Source organism: Delphinus delphis, chromosome 1 (genome assembly GCF_949987515.2).
Source record: "Delphinus delphis chromosome 1, mDelDel1.2, whole genome shotgun sequence".
Classification (NCBI taxonomy): domain Eukaryota; kingdom Metazoa; phylum Chordata; class Mammalia; order Artiodactyla; family Delphinidae; genus Delphinus; species Delphinus delphis.
The window spans coordinates 88,457,024-88,479,970 of record NC_082683.1 but is presented as its reverse complement, the minus strand read 5'-3'; the positions used below and the strand labels follow the sequence as shown (position 1 = coordinate 88,479,970).

At 35.3% G+C, this 22,947-nt stretch overlaps 1 protein-coding gene across 3 annotated transcripts in view; it reads right to left on the bottom strand.

Annotated features, from left to right (window-relative positions):
* Positions 1-22,747, bottom strand: part of SLC30A7 (solute carrier family 30 member 7) — an 81,655-nt gene extending 58,908 nt beyond the window's left edge. For 2 of the 3 annotated variants that reach the window (XR_009521416.1, XM_060026319.1), the window contains exons 1-5: positions 22,498-22,747; positions 22,177-22,278; positions 9,190-9,303; positions 4,762-4,849; positions 3,985-4,111 (exon numbers count right to left, since the gene is read on the bottom strand). Coding sequence is in view for 2 of the 3 variants with exons in the window: in XM_060026319.1 (XP_059882302.1) it covers positions 3,985-4,111; positions 4,762-4,849; positions 9,190-9,303; positions 22,177-22,278; positions 22,498-22,577 (511 nt within the window). In the remaining variant the exon portion in view is untranslated. The remainder of the gene's footprint in view (positions 1-3,984; positions 4,112-4,761; positions 4,850-9,189; positions 9,304-22,176; positions 22,279-22,497) is intronic. The other variant, XM_060026320.1, reaches the window with a different exon arrangement.
* Positions 22,748-22,947: the final 200 nt, after the last annotated feature.

The following is a 22,947-nucleotide window of genomic DNA, read 5'->3' as shown; positions in this document are numbered from 1 at the left end:
TCAAAAGGATTATAAACCATGGCCAAATGGGATTTATCCTAAGAATGCAAAGGTGCTTTAGTATCTGAAAATCAAGCAATGTAATATACCATATTAATAGAATAAAGGGTAAAACCCAACTGATCATCTTCAAAAATAAAGAAAAAAATCACTAATAAAATCCAATACCCTTTCATGATGAAAACGCCCAGTAAACTAGGAATAAAAAGAAAACTTCCTCAATCTAAAGGGCATTTCTGAAGAACCCATAGCTAACACAGCTAAAATCATCTTTAATAAAGAAAGATTGAATGCTTTCACTCTAAAATCAGGAAAAAGAAAAGAATGTCCATTCTCACTACTTCTATTTAACACTGTAGGATCTGGCCAGGGCATTTAGACAAGTTATAAAAAAAAGGCATTCAGATTGGCATTCATCTGGGCCTTCAGCAAGTCACAGTAGTAACATCAAAGATCACTGATCACAGATCATCATAACAAACATAATAATAATGAAAAAGGTTGATATATTGCAAGAATTACCAAAATGAGACACAGAGACATGAAGTAAGAAAATGGTGTTGGAAAAATAGTGCTGATAGGTTTGATGCAAGGTTGCCACAAACCTTCAATTTGTAAAAAAATGCGAAATCTGCAAAGCTCAATAAAATAAGGTATGCTTGTATTTAGAAAATTCTAAAGAATCCACCAAAAACCTGTTAGAATAATGAGCTATTTCAGCAATGTGGCAGGACACAATATCAATATACAAAAATGAGCTGCATCCCTTATCCCATTTTGCAATCCAAAGAAAACAATCCCACTGATAATGGCAGGCAAAAAAAAAGAAGCCCTACAAGTAAAGTTAACAAAAGAAGTGTGAGACTTGTACCCTAACAACTACAAAACACTGTTGCAAGAAACCAAAGAAGTTACAAATAAATGGAAAGGCATCCCATGTTCATGAATCAGGAGACTTAACATTGTTAAGATGACAGTAATTCCCAAATTGACCTACAGAGTCAGTACAATTCCTATCAAAACCCCAGCTGCCTTTTTTTTGGGCAGAAATTGACAAACTGATCCTAAAATTTACATGGAAATGCAAGAAGAGACCCAGAGTAGCCAAAACAACCTTAAAAAAGAATAAAGTTGGACAATTCACATGTTCTAATTTCAAAATGTACCCAAAAGCTACCTTAATCAAGACTGTGTGGTTCTAGCCCTAAGGACAGACATATAGATCCATGAAACAGAATTGAGAGTCCAGAAGTAAACTCTCAATTGATTGTTGACAAGGGTGCCAAGACAATTCAACAAAGAAAAACAATCTTTTAGCAAATTCCATTGAGAAAAGCAGACACTTATATACAAGAAAATGACATTGGACCCAGACGTCACACCATACACAAAATTGACACAAAATGGATCGCAGACCTAAATTTTAACCCCCAAATTTAAGGACGGCTCCTCATGAGAAAATCTATCAATGTAATTACTAACTTTAAATTAACTAAAGCAGGAAAAAAAATGATTACTTCAATAGATGCAGAAAAAAAAGAAACAGGGCTTCCCTGGTGGCGCAGTGGTTGAGAGTCCGCCTGCCGATGCAGAGGACATGGGTTCGTGCTCAGGTCCGGGAAGATCCCACATGCCGCGGAGCGGCTGGGCCCGTGAGCCATGGCCCCTGAGCCTGCGCATCCGGAGCCTGTGCTCCACAACGGGAGAGGCCACAACAGTGAGAGGCCCGCGTACCGCAAAAAAAAAAAAGAAAAGAAAAGAAAAAAAAAGAAATATCCTTAACTTGATAAACCAGTTTTATCAGAAACAGACCACAAACATCAGACCCAATGGCAAAACTTTAGTAGCGTTCTTTTATTAAAGCAATGGTTCTGAACCTTTACTGCACACTAAAGTTGACTGGAGAGTTTCAAAACATGCTGATGTTTGGGTCTCTTCCTCCAGAGATTCTGATGTAAATATTCTGGGATTAAACCTGGGCATCAACGTTTCTTTAAAAGCTACCCAGGTGATTATCCAGGTTGACACAATGATATAAGCTATAAGTATTTCTAATGAACATTGTTCTAGAGGTCCTGGCTATGTAATTAAGACAAGCAGGAATAATTGTTTTCATTCTTAATAGTGAGAAAAACTTTTCAAATACCTAAAAATGAACCAAATGAAAAATATAAAGATCTTTATTAAAGTGCCTAAGACAATTTAATAAAGGACTCAAAATATGAGATGTTAATTCTCCACAATAAACATAAAGACAATGCATTCCCAATCAAATCCCAAAAATATTTTTCATAAAACTTGACTAGTTGATGAAAAATACCAAATGAGCAAGACAGGCCCAAACAACTTTGGAGGGGAAAAAAAGAGAGAGAGAGAGAGATGGGATTAACCCTACCAGATATTAAAACATAAAGTTTACAGCAATTATTCCAGTGTGATAGTGGGGTGGCCAAAATAAACAGGCCAGATCTGATACATAAAGCAATTTAATATAGGGTAAAAGTGTCCTTTTATATCAATGATGTAAAGAGCAGATTAATAAATGGTGCTTAGAAAACTGCTTATTCATTCACACCGAGAAAAAAAAGTCCTAACTCACCCCATCACAAAAATAAATTACATACAGATGAAGGACCAAAGTAGATGGGAAAAAAACCATAAAACCAAAGTTTTCATAGTATTAAATAATAAGAGAATACGTTTATGACCCAGGGACAGAAAATTCCTTAAACAAAGCAGAAAACATACCACAAAATATATGACAGAAAAACTAGACTATACCCAAATTAAAAACCCCTATATAAAAGCTTAAATAGACAAGCCATAGACTGGGAAAAGATATTTGCAACACATAAAACAAAGAATTAATATACAAAATACATTAAAAATGCTTGTAAGTGGATTAACAATAAGAAAAACAGGCAAAAAAAAAAAAGGGGGGGGGACAATTCCAGGAAAGGAAAAAATCTGAATGGCCTAAAAACATACAGAAAGATTTTCAACCACACTACTAGGCAAAGAAATACCAAATAAAATGATACCATTTTTATCAAAATATCACCAAAATGGTTTTAAACCCATAATATTAAGTTTTGATATGGGTGACAGAATACTAGTGCTTGAATTTTTTGCTGGGGTAAAAGGGAATGAGTCATTTGGAGGGCAAATTGCTAACATCTATTGAAACTAAACACTAGATATCCTGTGTTCCAGCAATTCTACTCATATTCCAGCAGACTGCAATTCAAAGAACTTTCTGTGATGATGGAAATCTTCTACATTTGCTGTCCAAATGGTAGCCCTATGTGACTACTGAGCACTTGAAATATAATTAGTATAACTGAGGAACTGAATTCTTAATTTTATTAAATTTAATTAACCATAATGTAAACTTAAATAGTCACATGTGACTAATGACTACTGTATAGGATAGCACAGCTTTGGAAAAACACTTGCATGTGTTCACAAGGATATGCTTCATATGGAACTGCGAAAAACAAGAAACGACTTAAATCCATAGAAGACTGGTTAAATAAACCATGGTAACCCACACCATGGAGTTTTGTGTTTCTGTTAACAAGAGAAGGTACACTGATGGATACCAGGTGGAAGGATCTCAAAGACAGATTGTATGATAAATTTCATACCCCCATACACTGTAACTTTTTAGTAACTAGATTTGTACTGTGGTTTTGATATTTGTTTGTTTTATATAAATCATATCATACTAAACAGATAAGCTACAGAGGTCTGGAAGTATCCACACCAAGCTGATAACATGTACAACTCTGAGAAGCCACTAAGAGGGAGGGACATGGAGAAGCAGGAAGGATTGTTCAGGAAGACATTAATATGAGTCTATTAACATATTACTTTCTTTATTAAAAGTCAGTATAGTAAGTTAAACTTTAAAAATTATCAATTTTCAAAAGTGACTATGACAGAAACCAGAAATGAAGAAACAAAGGGTTCTAACCATCATACCAGAGCCATGAGAATGTCCATGACCTCCATGCTTGAAAACAAATATTCCTACTAGGTTTACCAAAAACCCAAGAATTGAAACAAGAAGCAGTCTCTCATGGTGTACATCTGGAGGGGCTAATGCTCTCTAGAAAATACAGAATACAAACAAATTGCATTGATATAATTTCTGACTGATCAACTGGTAAATTTAAAAAAATTTTTAGTTATTTTCAGAATTAAAATCACTCCAAAATTATCTGCCAAAACAGTTAATAAAAATAAAACCATTGCTCACATACTGTAGAAAAGGTAACAGTTACTATTCTTAAATAAATACATTTAAAAGCATGAACATTTGGACTAAAACCATCCTTCTTCAGAATCTTAAAATACTGTCATTAATTTTCAGTTGATTAATCTTTAAATTTTCTCTTTACATGTTTTAATATACAAAACATTCAAGATTCATTGGCAAAATCCTCACATTCTATCTTAAGAACTCTTCCGACAGACCTCACTACAGGGACTGTGTGTTTACTTTTCATAAAGTGTCAACACTTCATTCACAGCTTGTAAAGCACTATTATTTGTTTTCAATTTGAAGTAGTTTCACATATAATTTTTTCAATTACTTTATAAGTTCCTCCTGTACACACATAATATTTTATCTAATCCAAGACTGGCCTCAATAAATAATGATAGTGTGAAAAATAGCTCTATTACAAGTATCTTTAGTTAGTAAATATTTTCATTATAGAAACATAATTTACTGACTCTAATTATTATCTACTATACCTCAACTCCTTCTGAGAAAATAAAAAAAGCAGTGAAGATCAAAAACAGGCCGTTGACAAAACCAGCCAGAACTTCCGCTCTAACATACCTAAAGAAGAGCAAACAACTGAATTAAGTTAGTTCTTAAAAATCAAATCACAAATTCATATATTCAGAGGTCCTAAACCATACTATATGGTTATAAGCAGCCAACAAAGTCCCAGTGTTTATAGTATGTTTTATTGTACATATAGCATAAAATTGAGAAAATAAAATTATGAGTTATATTTAACAGCAGAATGCCATAAAATATATAGATTTCTACAAAAGACATTTTTAGAGTAAGTAGGTTTAGACAGACCTTTCACAGAAATATAAATCTCAAGCTGCCAGTGGAGAAGGAAGGACAGGACCAGATAAGTGGGCAAAGAAGGAAGGATACAAAGATAAAAAGTAGAAGAAGAGACCTTGAAAAAGGGCTTTTTATAACTTGTTAATTCCTTCTTTTCTAAGAACTCCTTATGCTTTCTGCTTTGTACCTTTCAGCTTTCAAATCTTTGGCAAGGGGAGCTTTGACTGAAGGAAAACATAATTATTTCTGAATTATCCCAGAGACAACTTGAGATTTATATTTCTATCACTCTTCTTCTAAGATTAATAAATTTAACAAAAACTTTTCAATTACCTATTTTTAGAATCAATTCTAGCTTCACATAATTCTAATTAAACTATTTTTAAAATACCTCTCTTTTTCTCCATGGGCTTCTGAAGCTTTCTGCTTCCTACCTGTGTGAAGCATTGGGGAAAGATTTTATTTTTCCATGAGGTATATTTGGCTTAGTTAAAGTCATTAAAACAACTTTAACTTGGCAGTTTTACATGTTCAGACATTATTTAAAGGGTGCTGACAGCAATTAATGACTCTGGTTCTTGAACAATGTAACAGGAGCATCAAAAAGCTAGACTTCCTAGCTTTCTATGTTAATTTCTAGATAATACAATTTTCACTGCAAAAAATATTTTTAAAGAGAAAAAACTCTTTAAAATATACTCCATATGGTTATGTTGAAGCTTGTCTGTTAAGTACATTCCAACATAGTGTATATTTCTACACTCAGAAATACTGCATATGTCTACCTTCTAATACATATATGTGAATTAAATTAATATCTTATTTGTCAAAGCAAACACTTTTTTTTTCATTAAATTCAAAGAATTCACTGCCTGCTTTCCACAATCCACACTTAGGAATTTATCTAATATATCAACAGTGTTACTGTCCAAGAAATAAAAAATACTTTCTTTTAACCCACCCTTCTAATCCCATAGCTAATGCTTGATGGAAAGCCTTTTGTCCTTGAGTTCCATTAGATTTCAAGATCAAAGGCAGGAGTATTTTTCAGGCATCTTTTTGTCCCTAATGCTTAGCTTAGTAGGTACTCCATAAATTCTGATAAATTGTTGGGCTAAAGTGATTTTAATTAGGTTTAATATATTTGCTAAAGTTGACTGCAGGATTAAAATGAAAAACTTGTGAAATCTAGACACACTTGCTTTTCCAAACACTCTGTGTTTACCTGCACAGACTGAGTCTTGGAATTAAAACATACGATCCATGAATGTGCTATTGCCTATTTAGTATGATGATATGTGGATTCTTTAGCCAGGGAGAAAAAGATACAAATATATGTACATATGTATATAAGCATGCACATATGCATCTATCTACCTATCAGATATGTATTACTTTTTTTTTTTTTTTTTTTTTTTTGCGGTACTCGGGCCTCTCACTGTTGTGGCCACTCCCATTGTGGAGCACAGGCTCCGGACACGCAGGATCAGCGGCCATGGCTCACGGGCCCAGCCACCGCGCGGCATGTGGGATCCTCCCGGACCGGGGCACGAACCCGCGTCCCCTGCATCAGCAGGCGGACTCCCAACCACTGCGCCACCAGGGAAGCCCCAGATATGTATTACTTTTATTCTAGCTTTGCTATTTCAAAATTAGGAGTGTGACAATACACAGAGATGACTTTACATAAAAAAAATACTGAAAAGTTTTTGCTGCCTTTCAGATTCTGCCTATGGTTTCTACTATTGCAGTCAGCCTGCTATTCTGATCATACTGAATTAGGGGTTTGGGGATTCATCACTGGCTTAGCCTACTCCGTGTAATTCTGTTATACTGGCACCTACATTTACTGCTGCTACTTACTATTATAGCAATTACTAATAGTTTCAAATGTTACATCAGCTTTTTTCCCCTAATTTTTCCCTTCTCAAAAGAAAAAAAAGCAAATAAGGAGAAGACAGGATAAACAAATTTAAAAATGTCAAGAATATTACTCTCGTATATTTTAAAGTTGAATCAGTAAAATCTGCTATGGTACTGAAGGTATTCAAAGCTATTTATAAAAACTATCTTATACCAGGAGATTATGCATTCTAAATAGAAAACAATAGATACCCTAAGAATTAAGGAATTGAGGAGAATTCTTATAGTTAGTTACTGTCTATCCAAGAAGACTGCTTAATAAGATACTCTAATTAGATATTTTTATGTAAAATATGTATGAATTACTAATTTTCCAACACAAAATTATAACTTCACATACAACCTTTAGTAATTCAAAATATACTTAAGAGTCTTTTGATTATACAATGCCATGGAATAGGTTCTTTTCTGAGCTTTTGAGCTGTTTGGATTTATAAATAAACAGGATCTCTTGCTCTATAAATATAACATAATACTATTTTTTGTCTCACTTTTTATAATGTTACAAGTAATCATACCACTTGGGTTATACCCCAAATCAGCAAGTCCTGTCACAGAATTTCACATATCTCTCTTTTAGCACTTGTCACACAATGTATATTTATCATAGGATTTTTACAGAACTGTTTCCCCATCAGACCACAAGTTCCTCCAAGGCAGACGTCATATCTTATTCATTTTTATATCATTACAAGTAGCAAAGTATTCAAATCATATTGGGCCCTCAATAAACATCTGACGAGAACAAGAGCACGTGCAAGAAGCAGAGAGTGTGTAATTACTCAAGAACAAAGCTAGCTAGAAAGCAAAGCTAGAAAGAAAGAGGAAGTAGTGGGGGAGCACCAGTAGAAGAGAGAACCAGGGGCACAAGAAACAGTGCATGTAAGAGGGTGGATGTGAACGGAAGAGAGAGAATGAGAGGAACTGCACAGGAAAGAAAGTGCACAGGCAAGGAGAATCAGGGAAAGAAAGAAAGAGAGCCTGGGAAAGGGAGAGGAAAAAAAAAAAAACAACTACAGCTGAAGAGGTTAAGGGGTGGGGAAGATGGGATGAGAAAGAGTCTTAGCCATACAGTGCTACAGCATAGAGGAAGAGTAGGAGAAAGCAAAGAATAAGAGAAAAGAAGAGAGGGAGAGAGAAAGGGAGAATGGAGAGTAGAAGGGAGAGGGAGAGAAAAAGACCATGAGCACAGACCCAAGTAACTAGAAAGAAAGAACAGGAGACAAGGGAGTTTAGAAGTAAAAGGGAGAGAATGAGTATGAGTATGGGGAGACAAATGAGAGATGGAGTGAAAACAGGAAAGACAGCAAAGAAAGGAGGGAGTGCAAGACAGCACTCACAAGGGAAAGCGAGGGGAGGGGAAGAGACAGGGCAATAGTCAATAAGTAAGCAGGTGAGAGGGGGGAGCAGGAACGAGAAAGTGGGTGGGAGAGAGAAAGAGAAAGAGGATATTAGTTCTGAGCGCTACTTATTTACACATAAATATAATTACATTGTAAAACAGTCTATGAGCTCAAAAAAAGAGAAAACACTCAGGCAGAGTAAATCAAATAATGGAAACTCCATTGCTGCCCCCAATCAGAGATGGCAGAAAGCAAACTCTGCCTCTAACGTTACTAGGCTCAGAAGTGAGACCAGCCCCTTCGGCATAAAAACACTTTCCAAATATTTAGTTAATTGTACATATTCAGCAAAAGTAGGGGAAGTACTTTACATAAAAGCAGAGCTGAAGACAATAAGTAAACAAAATATCAACCAAAAAAGAAAACTAAAGAAACATGACCATTTTCATATACTGAAACTTTCTCTTTTTCCTTTCTTCAAAAAAAAAACAAAACCAAAAAAATAGATTAAGAGTTGAGAAATTTCCCTATCTAGTAACAATCTCACCTGAAAATTTCTGGTAAAATCAAGATGCAAGAGAACTCAGATGCAAAAAAAAAAGTACACATTGTAGATTCCAATTATATATTGTCCAAAAACAGGCAAAAGTCACCTATGGAGTTAGGAAAGCGGGAAGGTGAGTGTTAAAGAACTAGAAGGAGGCATGAGGGGTTTTCAAGGGTTCAAGTTAGACAAATGTATTCAATTGTGAAAATTCATTGAGCTTGAGTTTTATATATTATTTTCTGTATTTCTTATACTTCAATAAAAATGTTTTTAAAAAGTCTTACCCATAAGAGAAAGCATCATTATCTCTCCATTTTGAAATAACGGACGCTGCCAATCCAGCCAAAATGGCAGTGCTATCGAAAAACATGTGAAAAGAGTCGGAAATCAAACCTAAGCTGGAAAAGAACAAACACATTGGCATATTATAATAATAACCAAATAGTAGTCATCCTTTTCTAAAAATCTAAGATCCAGCCTCTGCTCATCAGGAACTAATCTTCTAAAAAGATAACATTAAAATATGATATATTGAAAAACATTAAAGATAACTTTTAAGCATCTAAGAAGAAACCCTCATACCCCTTGCCAAAGGAAAAGCCCAGCTGCTACTGAAAGAAGGATAGGCATCTGTCCGCCCTCTGATGACTAGCTAAGGTCAGCTGTTGGAAGAGGTGCAGGACCCTTGCTCCTTTTCTTGATACACGGCTGCAGGGAGGGGTGGGGAAATGGGCAGGAACATTAATAACACCCACTCTGACACTCAGGGGGAAAGGGCCTACCTAATGTTGAGGCTGCAACAGGAGAATGAAATATTCATCCCCCCACTTCCCCACCCAAAGCCTTGCCTAAAGTAAAAGACAACAGCAATCTACCTCTGAGAGTCAAGCAAGAGCACGGAGAGACTCCCTTGTGGCACAGGTATGCAGGGCTTGCTGAAAACTGAGAGTGAAACAAGAACACTGAGAAAACCCTCCAGTACTCAAAATCCTACACTAAGCACAAAGTGGTAGAAGCCTCTGGAAAAATGTGACATCTGTGGCTTGTTGACATTAACTAGCAATATACAACACAAAAGCCCAGCTCAACTATTGATCAGATAAGTTCAAAACCCCCATGCTGACAAAACAAAACAAAACAAAACGAAAAGGGCGTGCACGTTTCTGGGCATAAATACTACTAACCTCAGTCTCTATTACTCTTTTAAACATAATATGCAGCACTCAATAAATATTTATAAGGCATATAACAAGATCAAGGAAACAAAATAATAAGACCCATTGTTAAGAGCTGAAACAGTCAACAGAATCAGAAGCAGAAAAGTCCCAGAGATTAGATTGTAATAGGGGCTTTAAAACAAATATGATTAATATGTTAAAGGATGTGGTACAAAGCTGGAGAAAATTTATGAACGAACAGGGACTTTCCACAGAGATAGAAACTATAAAATAATCAAATGGAAGTGATAAAAACTTTTAAAATATCATAGTATTAAAGATTAAAAATAACATACATGAGCTTCTGAGCAGACAGGACACAGAGAGAAAGCATCAGGTCAAAACAAATTATCCAAAGTAAAACACAAAGAAGAAAAGGAATGAAAAAGAAAAAAAATAAAAAAGAACATTCAAAACCTATCAAAGCATCAAACAGACTAAAATACATGTATTTGGATTCTCAGTAATAGAGAAGAAAGAATAGGGTAGAAAGAGCATTTAAAGAGAAAATGCTTGAAGAGTTTCCCAAAATTAATGAAAAACAAAAAACAAATCACATATCCAAGAAGCTTAATGAAGTACTAGCAAGGGGAAAACCCTACATACCTCACAAATTGCTGAACACCCAACAGAAAGAGAAAATCTTGAAAACAACCAAAAAAAAGAAAGAAAGAAAAATTGGATACAGAAAAACAAAGGTAAGATTAATAGCATATTTTGCATCAGAAACTACTCAAGGCAGAAGGCAATGAAGCAATGTCTTTAAAGTATTGAAAGAAAAAAAAAGCGTCAACCTAAAATTCTATATCTAGCAAAATATCTTTCAAAAATGAAGATAAAATAGATTTTTAATACAACCAAAACTGAGAGAATTCACTGCCAGCAGATCTGAACTACAAGAATAAAAAGTTCTTTAAGTCCAATATGATACCAGATGGAAACTTAGCCTTGAATGATGATCACTGAAAATGATAAATAGGTGTAAAAATATTAAAAATAACTTTATTTTAGTATCTTTAAAAGATAATTGAGAATAGAAAAAAAGAGGAAAAAACAATAACCCAAAAATTGGTTCTTTGGAAATATCAGTAAAATTCACAACCTTTAAATAAACTGACCAAGAAAAAAGAGAAAGGGCTCAAAGTACTAAAATCAGCAATGAAAGTGAGATACTACTACTGACTTTATAGAAAGAAGGATTATAAGAAAATACTATGAACAACTAAATATAAACCAATAAATTAGATAACTTAGATGAAATAAACAAATTCCTAGAAACAATCTAGCAAAACTGGGTCAAAAAAAAATCTAAATAGATTTATAACAAGGAAACAGATTAAATTAATAATTTTAAAACTTTCAACAAAGAAAAGTCCAGGCCCAGATGGCTTCACAGGTAAATCCTACCAAACATTTAAAGAACAATAAATATCAATCCCTGGGCTTCCCTGGTGGCGCAGTGGTTGAGAGTCCGCCTGCTGATGCAGGGGACGTGGGTTCGTGCCCCGGTCCGGGAGGATCCCACGTGTCGCAGAGCAGCTGGGCCCGTGAGCCATGGCCGCTGAGCCTGCGCGTCCGGAGCCCATGCTCCGCAACAGGAGAGGCCACAGCAGTGAGAGGCCTGCGTACCGCAAAAAAAAAAAAAAAAAATTCAATCCCTTACAAACTCTTCCAAAAAACAAAAGATGAAGGAATACTTCCCAACTCATTGTATAAGCATTACCCTGATACCAAAATCAGACAAAAGACACCACAAGAAAAGAAACTACAGACAAGTAGTTTTTGCAAATACACACAAGAATCTTCAACAAAATACTAGCAAATTAAATTCAGCGATATATAAAAAAGTATACACTACAACCAAGTGGGATTTATCCCAACAATGCAAGGTTGGTTAACTACATGAAAATCAATCAATATACTACATCATATCAATGGAATGAAGGACAAAACCCACATAATCATCTTAATAGATGCAGAAAAGCATTTCACAAAATCCAACACTTATGACGAAAACACTCAACAAACTTGCTATAGAGGGAACTTCCTGGACTGATAAATGGCATCTACGAAAACCCCACAGCTAACATCAGCATCACTAGTGGCCAAAGACTGAATGCTTTCCCCTAAGATCAGGTACAAGATAAAAACGTCCCCTTACCACTTCTATTTAACATTGTACTAGCGGGTGTAACAAGGGCAATTAGGCAGGAACTGAAATAAAAGGCACCCAGACTGGAAGGGAAGGAGTAAAACTATCTCTATTTGCAAATGGCATGATCTTGTATATACAAAATCTTAAAGACTCTACTAAAAAACTATTAGAACTAATAAATGAGTCTGGCAAGGTTGCAGGATACAAGATCAACATACAAAAATGAATTATATTCCTATATAACGTGATGCACAAAAATGAAATTTAAAAAATTTCCATTTACAATAGCATCAAAAAGAATAAAATAATTAGGAATAAATTTAACAAAAAAAGTATAAAAGCTATACTCTGGAAACTATAAAATATTGTTGGAAAAAAATTAAAGAAGACCTAAATAAATGGAAAGACGTCCATGTTTATGGATCAGAAGACAATACTGTTAAGATGGCAATACTTCCTCAATTGATCTACAGATTCAACTCACTCTCCATCAAAATCCCAGCTGACCCCTTTGGAGAAATTGACAAGCTGATCTTAAAACTCATATGGAAAAGCAAGAGATATAGAATAGCCAAAACAATATTGAAAAAGAAAAGCAAAGTTGGAGGACTCACACTTCCTAATTTCAAAACTTATTATAAAGCTACAGAAATCAAAACAATGTGGTACTGGAATAAGAATAAACGTATAGATCAGTAGAATGGAATTTAGAGTTCAGAAGTAAACCCTCACACATTTATGGTCAACTGTTTGTTGACAAGGATGCCAAAATAGTTCAATGGTGGAAAGAATAGTGTTTGCAACACTGACACAACTGGATATCCACATGCAGGAAATGATTTTTGACCCTTACTTCATATTATACACAAGGGTTAACCTAAAATGGATCAAAGACCTAAACATAAAAGCTAACGTATTCACAACCTTGGATTGGGCAATGGTTTCTTATATATGATATCAAAAGCACAAGCAACAAAAGAAAAAAAGTAACAGACTGGACATCATTGAAATTTTAAAACTTCCATGCTTCAAAGGACATATAAACAAAGTGAAATGACAGTACACAAGTGGGAGGAAATATCTGCCAATCATATATCTGACAAGGGGCTTGTATCCAGAATATATGAAGAATTCTTAAAAATCTTCAAAAAGAGAAATTATCCAATTTTTTAAATGAACAAAGGATCTGAATAGACATTTCTCCAAAGAAGACATACAAATGCCCAATCAGCACTAGAAAAGTTACTCAGCATCATTAACTACAATGCAGGGAAATGCAAATCAAAACAATGAGAAACAACTTCACATGCACTATGATGACTACAATAAAAAAGCCCTCCTGGCATATAAATAACTGAATTAAAGACCTTTAAAAGAGAAAAAAAAAAAAAAAAGAAAAAAAAAAAAAAGCCCAATAATCCCAAGTGTTGGTGGAGAAACTGGAACCCTCACACACTGCTGGAATAGTATTTGGTAATAAAAATAAATGAAATACTGATACATGTAGAACATGGATAACCCTTGAAACCATTATGCTAACTGAAATAAACTGTCACAAAAGATCATATGCAAATGATTCCATTTATATGAAATGTTCAGAATAGGCAAATATATAGAGATAGAAAATAGATTAGTGATTACCTAGAATTGGGGCAGATCAGGAGATGAGAGAATTGGAGGGTGATGGCTAGGGGTGCAAGGTTTCCTTTTGCAGTAATAAAAGTGTTCCAATATGGACTGTTGTGATGGTTTTACAACTCTGTGAATACTATACTAAAAGCCATTCAAAAGTAGACTATAAATGGAAGAATTTTAAGGTATATGAATTATATCTCAATAAAGCTGTTTTAAAAAACCATATCTGACAGTCTAAGGCAGGGTGAGCAATCTATGGCCCACAAGCCAAATCTGGACCACCATTCATTTTTGTAAATAAAGTTTCACTGAAACACAGTTATGCTCATCTGCTTATACACTGTCTATGGCTGCTTCTGTGCTGTAACAGTAGAATGGAGAAACTGTAACAGAGATCTTATGACCCTTAAAGCCTAAAATATTTATTATCTGCTCTCAACAGAAAAGGTTTGCTAACCTCCGGTATAAAGCCAAAATAGGAACACTGTATTGTAGGGTTTACATAAACGTGAAGTGTATGGCAATAATAGCACGCAGGGACTTCGCTGGTGGCACAGTGGTTGGGAGTCCACCTGCCAATGCAGGGAACATGGGTTTGATCCCTGGTCCGGGAGGATCCCACATGCCGCAGAGCAACTAAGCCCGTGCGCCACAACTACTGAAGCCCACACACCTAGAGCCCGTGTTCCACAACAGGAGAAGCCACTGCAATAAGAAGCCCACGCACAGCAACGAAGACCCAACACAGCCAAAAAAAAAAAAAAAAAAAAATTAATAATAATAATAGCATACAGGATAGAAGGAAATGGAAGTGTATTATTATAAAGTTCTTACAAGATACATGAAGCAACATATTATTTGTGATGTTAAAGATTTGTATTATACATGCTTTAAAAAAAAGCTACTTGGGGGGGGGGGGGCAGGAAATCCTATTGGGCAGAGGATCCTGTACCAACACAAAGCAGATGTTTTGCTCTGACCAAAGGAGCAGGAAACTCACTCTCACCCAAGACCATCTACATAAATGTGACAGACTTTAGCTGTCACCAAAGGAAGGAAAAAATGTTAAAAACAAACAAACAAACAAAAGAAAAACAAACCAAAAAACATACCCTTGAGGCCCAGACTCACAGGGCCTGCCTAAGACTGAGGCTTGGTCAAGTTAATGAATGCCCCTCTGCCCTCACCACAAACCTCACACTGAGTAACAATCAACAGCAGTCTATAGCTTGGCAGGGGGAGGGTGCATTGAGCATGAAGAGAGAACTTCTGTGACACATGCATATGAAGAATACTGGAAACAAAAGGCCTAATCGCCTGTCGGAAGATGCATGTCTATTCCTAGTCATAAATACTACTACCTCAATATCTACTGATCTCTACTCACAATGTCAAGGTTTTGATCAAAAATTTTAAGAAACACAAAAAATAGCAAGCAAAATAACTCGTTATGAAGAGATAAAGCAGTCAACAGAATCAGACCAAGATGCTGGCCCAGATACTGGAACTATCAGAACTATAATTAATACATTAAAGGATCTATGGAAAAGGTGGGGAAAAATGCATGAATCAATGCGAAATTTCAGCAGAGAAATGGGAAGTACAAAAAAAAAGAAGATTAAATGGAAATGCTAGAAACAAAAAACAAGGCATCAGAGATGAAGAATTCTTCCACTTGGTTTATCAGCAGACTGGACAGAGCTGAGGAAAGAAATCAGGAAACTTTAGGCTAGGTCAACTTCTGAAAGCAAGCATATCGGCAGCTCAATCTTTAAAAAGCAAGAAGCATCAGAATGGTTAAGAGCACTACTTCTGAAGTCAGAGTATCTGGGTTCAAACCCCAGCTCTACCATTTACTAATTCTGTGACTGTGAAGTTGTTTAACTACTTTGGACCTCAATTTTTTAGCCATCATTTAAACAGGTAACAGTAAAAAATGTCATAAACGTTATAACTGAATTAATATACATGAAACACTTATCACAGTGCTTGTCACATTAAAGCCACATCGATATTCCCATTATTACTATTATTATTAATATGAATACCTTATAATATCTAGTGTTCCCAGTATGATCTATAGCTCTCAATATTTGGTTATATGCTACAGCTTTCTTCAATTGTAAGTGCTACAAACTAAAAGTCAAAAACATTCTTCATAGAAGTTGAAAAAGCAGTTTTTACATTTCCTTATAATTTAGGATAATTATAAAATTAGAAACAAGTAAAGCACATTACTCACCCACACAGAAAGGAACAAAAATTTATAAATTTCTCAAAAATCATTATAAAGTATTTTGAAAATGTCTTAAGTTTTATCATGAACCCTGCATATTTTATTCAACTATATATAGATGCATGATAGTTTAAGTATCGTCTATACTTATCTGATACCCAACTCAAAGCAGAATAAGAAATAGTGAATAAATGAAAAGGCTGAGTGAGAAAATCAAAACCTGAGAACAAGGTAAGGTTCTTGCTATCCAAGCAATCCTCTCAGATTTAGTTATTTTAAGATTTTCCTTGGATAGTTAGATCACCGTAAAACTACATACCTGGCCCTTAATAGCTTTGTAACACTGAAAATAATAATTTAATTATACTTTGAGGTATGAAAGACCCATTTGAAGAATATCTCTGTAAGGTGTTATAAAACCAATAAAAACATTATGATTTTTTCTATGCTCTGATGAAGGACTGATATAGTAAGCTATTTTTAAAATTTGGTTTCAGAAAACTCTGTCTCTATTCTGATAAAATATTGTTGTGGTGTTGCAGTAAAACCTGACAATGAGAATCTTTACCCACCCTGCTTTGATTTCATGAGATTTTATAACCGAATTTAAAAGTCAATTTCAGCAACGACATTAGGCTACATATTTAATAGGTTTTTTTTTCCTCTGTATATGTGGTTTTTAAAGTTTTTATTTCTTAATTGGAGGGTTTTATTATATATATGACTTTTATTCTAAATAACTGTAAATTAGTTGTAGAAGAAGGCAAGTATTCATGCTAAATAAATATAAATTTTAAAATTTACTGATTTATTGATCTACATATATTAGTGCAAGAAAAGGGTAAACCTCTACTGTATACTAAAGCAATCAAGTTCCCTTTTAAAGAGGCTTAGATATAGCATGGCAATTTTAATACTCATCAAAATGAGATTTTGATTTTATTTAAACTTTAAGTAAATTTAATTGTCATTAAAGTGTTATTTTATTTTTAGCATAACATAAAACATGATTCTACCTGAAATAATACTTCCTCTTCTGAGGTTGTAGAACATCATGTTCTCTTAAAGCATTGTGATATGAGATCTTTTCACCTAAACCTGGTATCATGATTGGAAAATTACTTAGTTACAACTATGTAGGCAAACTCATGTGAAAAAAGTCTACTTCTAGTTCTCTGCTCACCTATTATATGTCAAAATAGTGTTCATGAAGAATGTCAATTTTGCTGCTCATCTTCAATATCAGTAAATGTTTCTGATTATGAATTATCACTTAAACTACATGACATAAAATTCCTTAGAAAATAAAGGTAGCATACAGAATATTTAAGGTTATATGATTTACACATCAAATGTGACTTGATTAAAAAAATTAGTTGCTAAAAGCAGCCTCCTCGTTTTAGGCTCCTATCTTTAAACACTAAACACTAAAATGTATTTTTAAACTTTTTTTTTTTAAGTGACCACTTTCTAAGGACATTTTTATAAAGAAAACTTCTTAGGATATAAAAAAGAAACCTGATCACTGAAGCAAAATATAATAAATGTGAACAGAACATTTGGCAAAAGAAACTTATGAAATAGATTTTATTTAAGGTCTATTGAAGGAAAAAACAAAGAAAGGGAGAAAGAACCTATAAATTAAGAGGTATGAGACATATCAACCAAATACCATTGATCTTGTTTAAATTCTGATTTGTAAAACCAACTTTAAAAAGAATTTATTTAATAAGGGACATGTGAACACTCACTGGACATTTGATATTAATAAATTATTAATTTTTATAGGTCACAATGACATCAGATTATGTAAAAAAGGGGGGCTCTTATGTTTTAGACTCAACTGAAGTAGTTATGGAAGAAATTATACTATATCTGGTATCTGCATTAAAACAATTCAATGGTGACAAGTGTAACAGATGAAACAAAATAGGCCACATGTTAATAAACATTAAAGCTGGGTGATGGATACATGAAGTCCACTAAACTCTCTAGTTTTATATACATTTTCCACAATAAAAAATTTTTTAAAGGTCTACTGGTAACTAGGCTAACAGCATATTTACAGTGGTTGTTAGATATTAATTCAAAATCAAAGAAAGGGAATCATCAACTTGGGTTCCATGAGATAGAAAGGGGGAAAGAAACTATCAACTATCGATTAATTAGCAAGAATTAGAAAATCCTTAGAATCCTGATATTTGTATAAGTTGTTAAACTAATGAAAGTTACAGTGAAAAACCCACAACTCCACTACATTCCATATAACCCTTTACTGTAAAGAAAAATTCTCAGCACAATGGAATCGAAATCTACATTTTTAAAGTAGAAAAAAAGACTATAGAAAAGCAAAAGTCATCACCATAACCTGGTAAGTAATGTCTTTTGGGAAGAGAAGGGAAAAGCTGATAAAAGTCTAAGACATTGAAAATTTTTAATGCTATAGAAAAATACATAACTAATGGAAGCCTTTTTCTTAACCAAGGAAGTACTTTACAAACATATGCTATGGCATACTTTATAAGAAGTAGGACCAAATGAGTGACTGGTATGGCCTAAAACATTTCTTTAACACATAATTACTTTGCTAATACAAAGACATTTGCCTTTAGAGTTAAATGAGTTTCCTCTATGTCTAAGGGGGAAAATGGTTGTAACAGCTTTGGTAGAAAGTATCACTGAAATTAAGAATTTTAAGACAGTGAAGTAAACATAAAATAGAAGAGCATAAAAACAAAGAAAGCAAACTATATTAAGATACTAGGGAAAGAATCACCGTATAGTAGAAAATACTTGGATAACAGGTACTGCTAGGCTCTTCTGCTACTCTGGAAAGTAAAAAACTCCCTGGGCCTCCTATACTTTTCCACCTGTAGAAGAGGTCCGACCGGCTTATTTCTCTTTCTAGTCCCACTTCATGAGCCTACATATTCCCTTTCTTCATTAGTGAAAAATCCTTGACTTTCAGCAGAATACCTGGTTGACTGGAGCAAATATGGCATTTGCAACTGGACATGAACATGTGACAAAGGTTGAGCCACTGAAATATCAGTGAAAACTGTTGTGTGTTAGCGTCCAGATAAATCTCCTTAAAAGACACTTTACATACTTTTTCATTCTGGACATTCTGCTGCTAAGGATGGCTGGAACTCTTAATAGCCACTTTGGAAATAAAGTTTTATCTTGTTTAGGCAATCACTAATTTGGGGTTTTTCTAAAACTTGAGAAAGAACCTAATCCTAGATGGTACAAAACACATTGTTTACATATACCATCCTACCATGAGATTAGTTACTCAACGATAAATAAGTAAATGAAAATAAATGCTAGAAGGAAAAGAACCCTAGAAGGAAAGATCACATATGGTATTCCTACCATTTTCCTACTAAGAATAGGAAGGGTTTAATGTCCCCCTCACCCTGCCCCAAATGGGGTAGTTAGCATGGTTAGTTTAGGGAGGTTAATTCCATATATTCATTATTCCTTCATTATTTCATTCTGTAAACATGTATTAAGCATACTATGCACCAAGTACTAAGGAGCCTGAATAAGACAGAAGAGATCCCATTTTAATAAAGTTTACATTCTAGTAGAAAGGTAAAAGGCACTGGATATTTAATGAGGGAAAATATACAAAGAGCTTAGCTATTCTCCACTGATGACACATTTTCACCAACAAAAATATAAACCAAGTATAATTAAGCTCTTATTTAAAGTGAAGGTGTTGAGTAAGAACCAAAACTATTTAACATTTGTTGCAACTAGATCAAATGTTTCTAAGAACCTTTATTCATGAAGAGAAAGAATGTTTTATCTATCTTTTAATTCCATAATGGAAAAAAACTCTTGACATTTCATAACATCTTGAAACTTAACTTTTACATAATGCAAAAGAACACAGAAATGACTATGACAAAAACAAAAAACAAGTTTTGGTAACAAATTTACTCAAGGAACTTAAAATCTAATTGAACCTTTAGGAACAGAGATAATCTACTCATATAAAGAAATCGTTGATCAGTCAACAAAAGGGCCCAAAATTTGTTGTGTCTAAATAAGACAAAAGCCAGATTATGAAAAGGCCCAAGCAATTTCCAAGTCTGCCAAGGCTTCAACGGGAACACATTTGTACTCCCAATTAGCTGATAAAAATTAATATTGGGGGAAAAGTGACTGTGGATGTGGAGGTTAACATAAAAATGTATACCTGCTAATTAATCTAGGCATGACAGACAGTGGTTCAGAGCTAGACTGCAAATCTGTAAGATATAACACAAAGGGAGTAAACTGGAGGAGAAAAGGCCTAAAATTAAAAGAACAAGCTACCTGAGGGCAGAACAAGTCATGCATCACTGATGTTTTCCTTATGTATTGATGAATATTGACTAGTGGCTTAGAAAACAATGGTTTTAGTAATTTCCTCAACGGATCTCTACAGATCAAAAGAATTACTTTCCATAAAGAGATGGTTTAGGCACTTCAAATATGAATCCCTTGAACAAGACATTTCACATAGTAATTTATGCAATGGAAAGCCATAGTGAAATATAATGTATTGTAATATAAAGTAATTGTAGCAAAACTGTATGTAGGCAAACCAAGATACAGCCAGCACATATACCACAATATGGCATAATTTAGGAAGAAGAAAATATAAAATATAATATAAATATCACATATTTATAATAAAGTATGATTATTTCAATACAAATTAAGACAATAGAGTGCTTTTAACATGTATATTAACATGTAATATATTGAAGGGTGTTAATATTACAGGACACATATATCGGATTCCCAGAGGATTAAAAATGGTTATTACATATATTGACATTTTATTATGTTTCAGTATGCCTTTTACACTTAAGTGGTGACTAAACCAATAACCGTCATAATCTGCTGAGTATTTTTGATAAAACTGAATTGACATTTGAATTTAAAAGTCCACGTTTTCATATGAAAGTATACATGTCACAAAAACTGGTGGTATCACCTAATGTCATTGTTCAATCTCAATAGAGATAAAAATCAAGAACAGCAATCCTCTCTGAAAATGGACCTTAAAGGACAGAGACTAAGTCTATTTAATTAATAGGAAATAAAGCATAGATGGTATAGGTTCTTATTTTGGGGTCCAAGACCTATTTCAAGAAACCCAAAGAAAAAACTTAAGTTTTATATAAAATTTTGAAGTGTTGGCTATTATGAGATTCTCAAATGAGTATGATATTTAAAGAGGAATCAGTACACCTACAAGTGAGATGATCTTATTATCGTTGCTGAACAATTTTATAAGACCTTAAGTTATTCAACAGCAAACACCGGGATAACAGTACGGCATCTTCACAGTTATACTGGATAGACCTCTTTCCATTGCAGTTAAAAACAAAAACAAAAACAACCAAAGGTGACACCAAAAACCATCAACTCAAGAGATGTAAGGCTTTTAGAAAACTATATGGGATCTTCTACCGCAGTCAAGACCAAAGGAAAATCATGATACAGTTTCAGCATAAAATTAAAAGAGAATGAAAACATGTTTCTTTCGATATCCCCTCTATAAACCTCTTCCTGGTTTCAAGACCTAATAACAAATTAAGTAGAACACCTCAGATATTCCCTCTCGGAAGTTTATGGGTGAATCCCAAATGCCACTCCCCCACAGAGTGGCAGGAAACGCGTTTCTCCCAATTCCAAGAAAGTGGACAAAGCTAAGGTGAGTAAGGACAAAAGACTCTCTCCGTCTGTCAAAATGAGGAGGGGACTTGTCACTCCGGTTTGACGGAGTGGGGGGAAGTGGGAAAAGGAAGAGGGGACCTAAATCTTAACTGCTGCACGTGATGGCCTCGGCTCTTAAGAAATGTAACCGTGCCAGATTGGTGTGGATATGAGAAAGCAACTCAGCAGCAGAGGTGGTGGCAAAGGCAAGAGCTGAACCTCCTGGTGAGGAGCTACGTGGCATTAAGCAAACAGCGCTTCGTCTCCCCCACCCGCTGCTTCCGCCCCAACCCTTTTCCCCTTTGGTTACCAGTTGCTCCAGATGCCGTACAGTAGTTCAACAAAAGCGAAAGAGAGGTTCAGGCACAGGAAGAAAAACAGGTTCCGAGACGTCTTGTCCGACAGGATAGACCTAAGCATGACACAAGTAGGGAATAGCCGGGAAAGTCAGAGGAGTGCCGAACCAGGAGGTTGGGTTCCCCTTTCAGGACCCTCCCAGTCCACCCGTTCCTGTCCTCACACGAACGAGGGTGTCCCTGACGCTCCCTCCCTGGACCTCGGGCCATCCTTAAGTCTGGGCCTTTTCCCCTTCTGCCGGACACCCCCTTCCCGCAAATACGGCACTCCGCACCTAAACCAGCCTGAGATCTTGCCGAACAGATTGAACTTAGGTGGTTTGTATTCATCGTCCTTGATGGACAGGGGCAACATCTTCTCTGCCCGGCGAAGGGCCGGGTCTACTCCCCTCTAGTAGTGGCTCCGTGGGTGATGGTAGTGACAGTGGTGACGCCTCAGATGGGAATCTGGGAATCCCGCTTGCCCCGGGCCGCGCGCGGCTTCGAGACAGACAGATTCAGACACACACCAGAGAACCCGCCGACTTCCGGCCCCAGCCGCGCAACGCGTCCTGGGACGGGAAAGGGGGAAGGCGGGGCCGAGGGAGGGACGTGCGCGGTGGGGCGGGGCTTACGACGAGGGTTGGGTTGCGCGAGTATTGCTGGGGGCAAAAAGAGTTGGCAACTATTAAGTGGTCTAAAGGGCCGACTTGGAGTGGAGTCCCGCCACCTGGACTCAGGAAGAA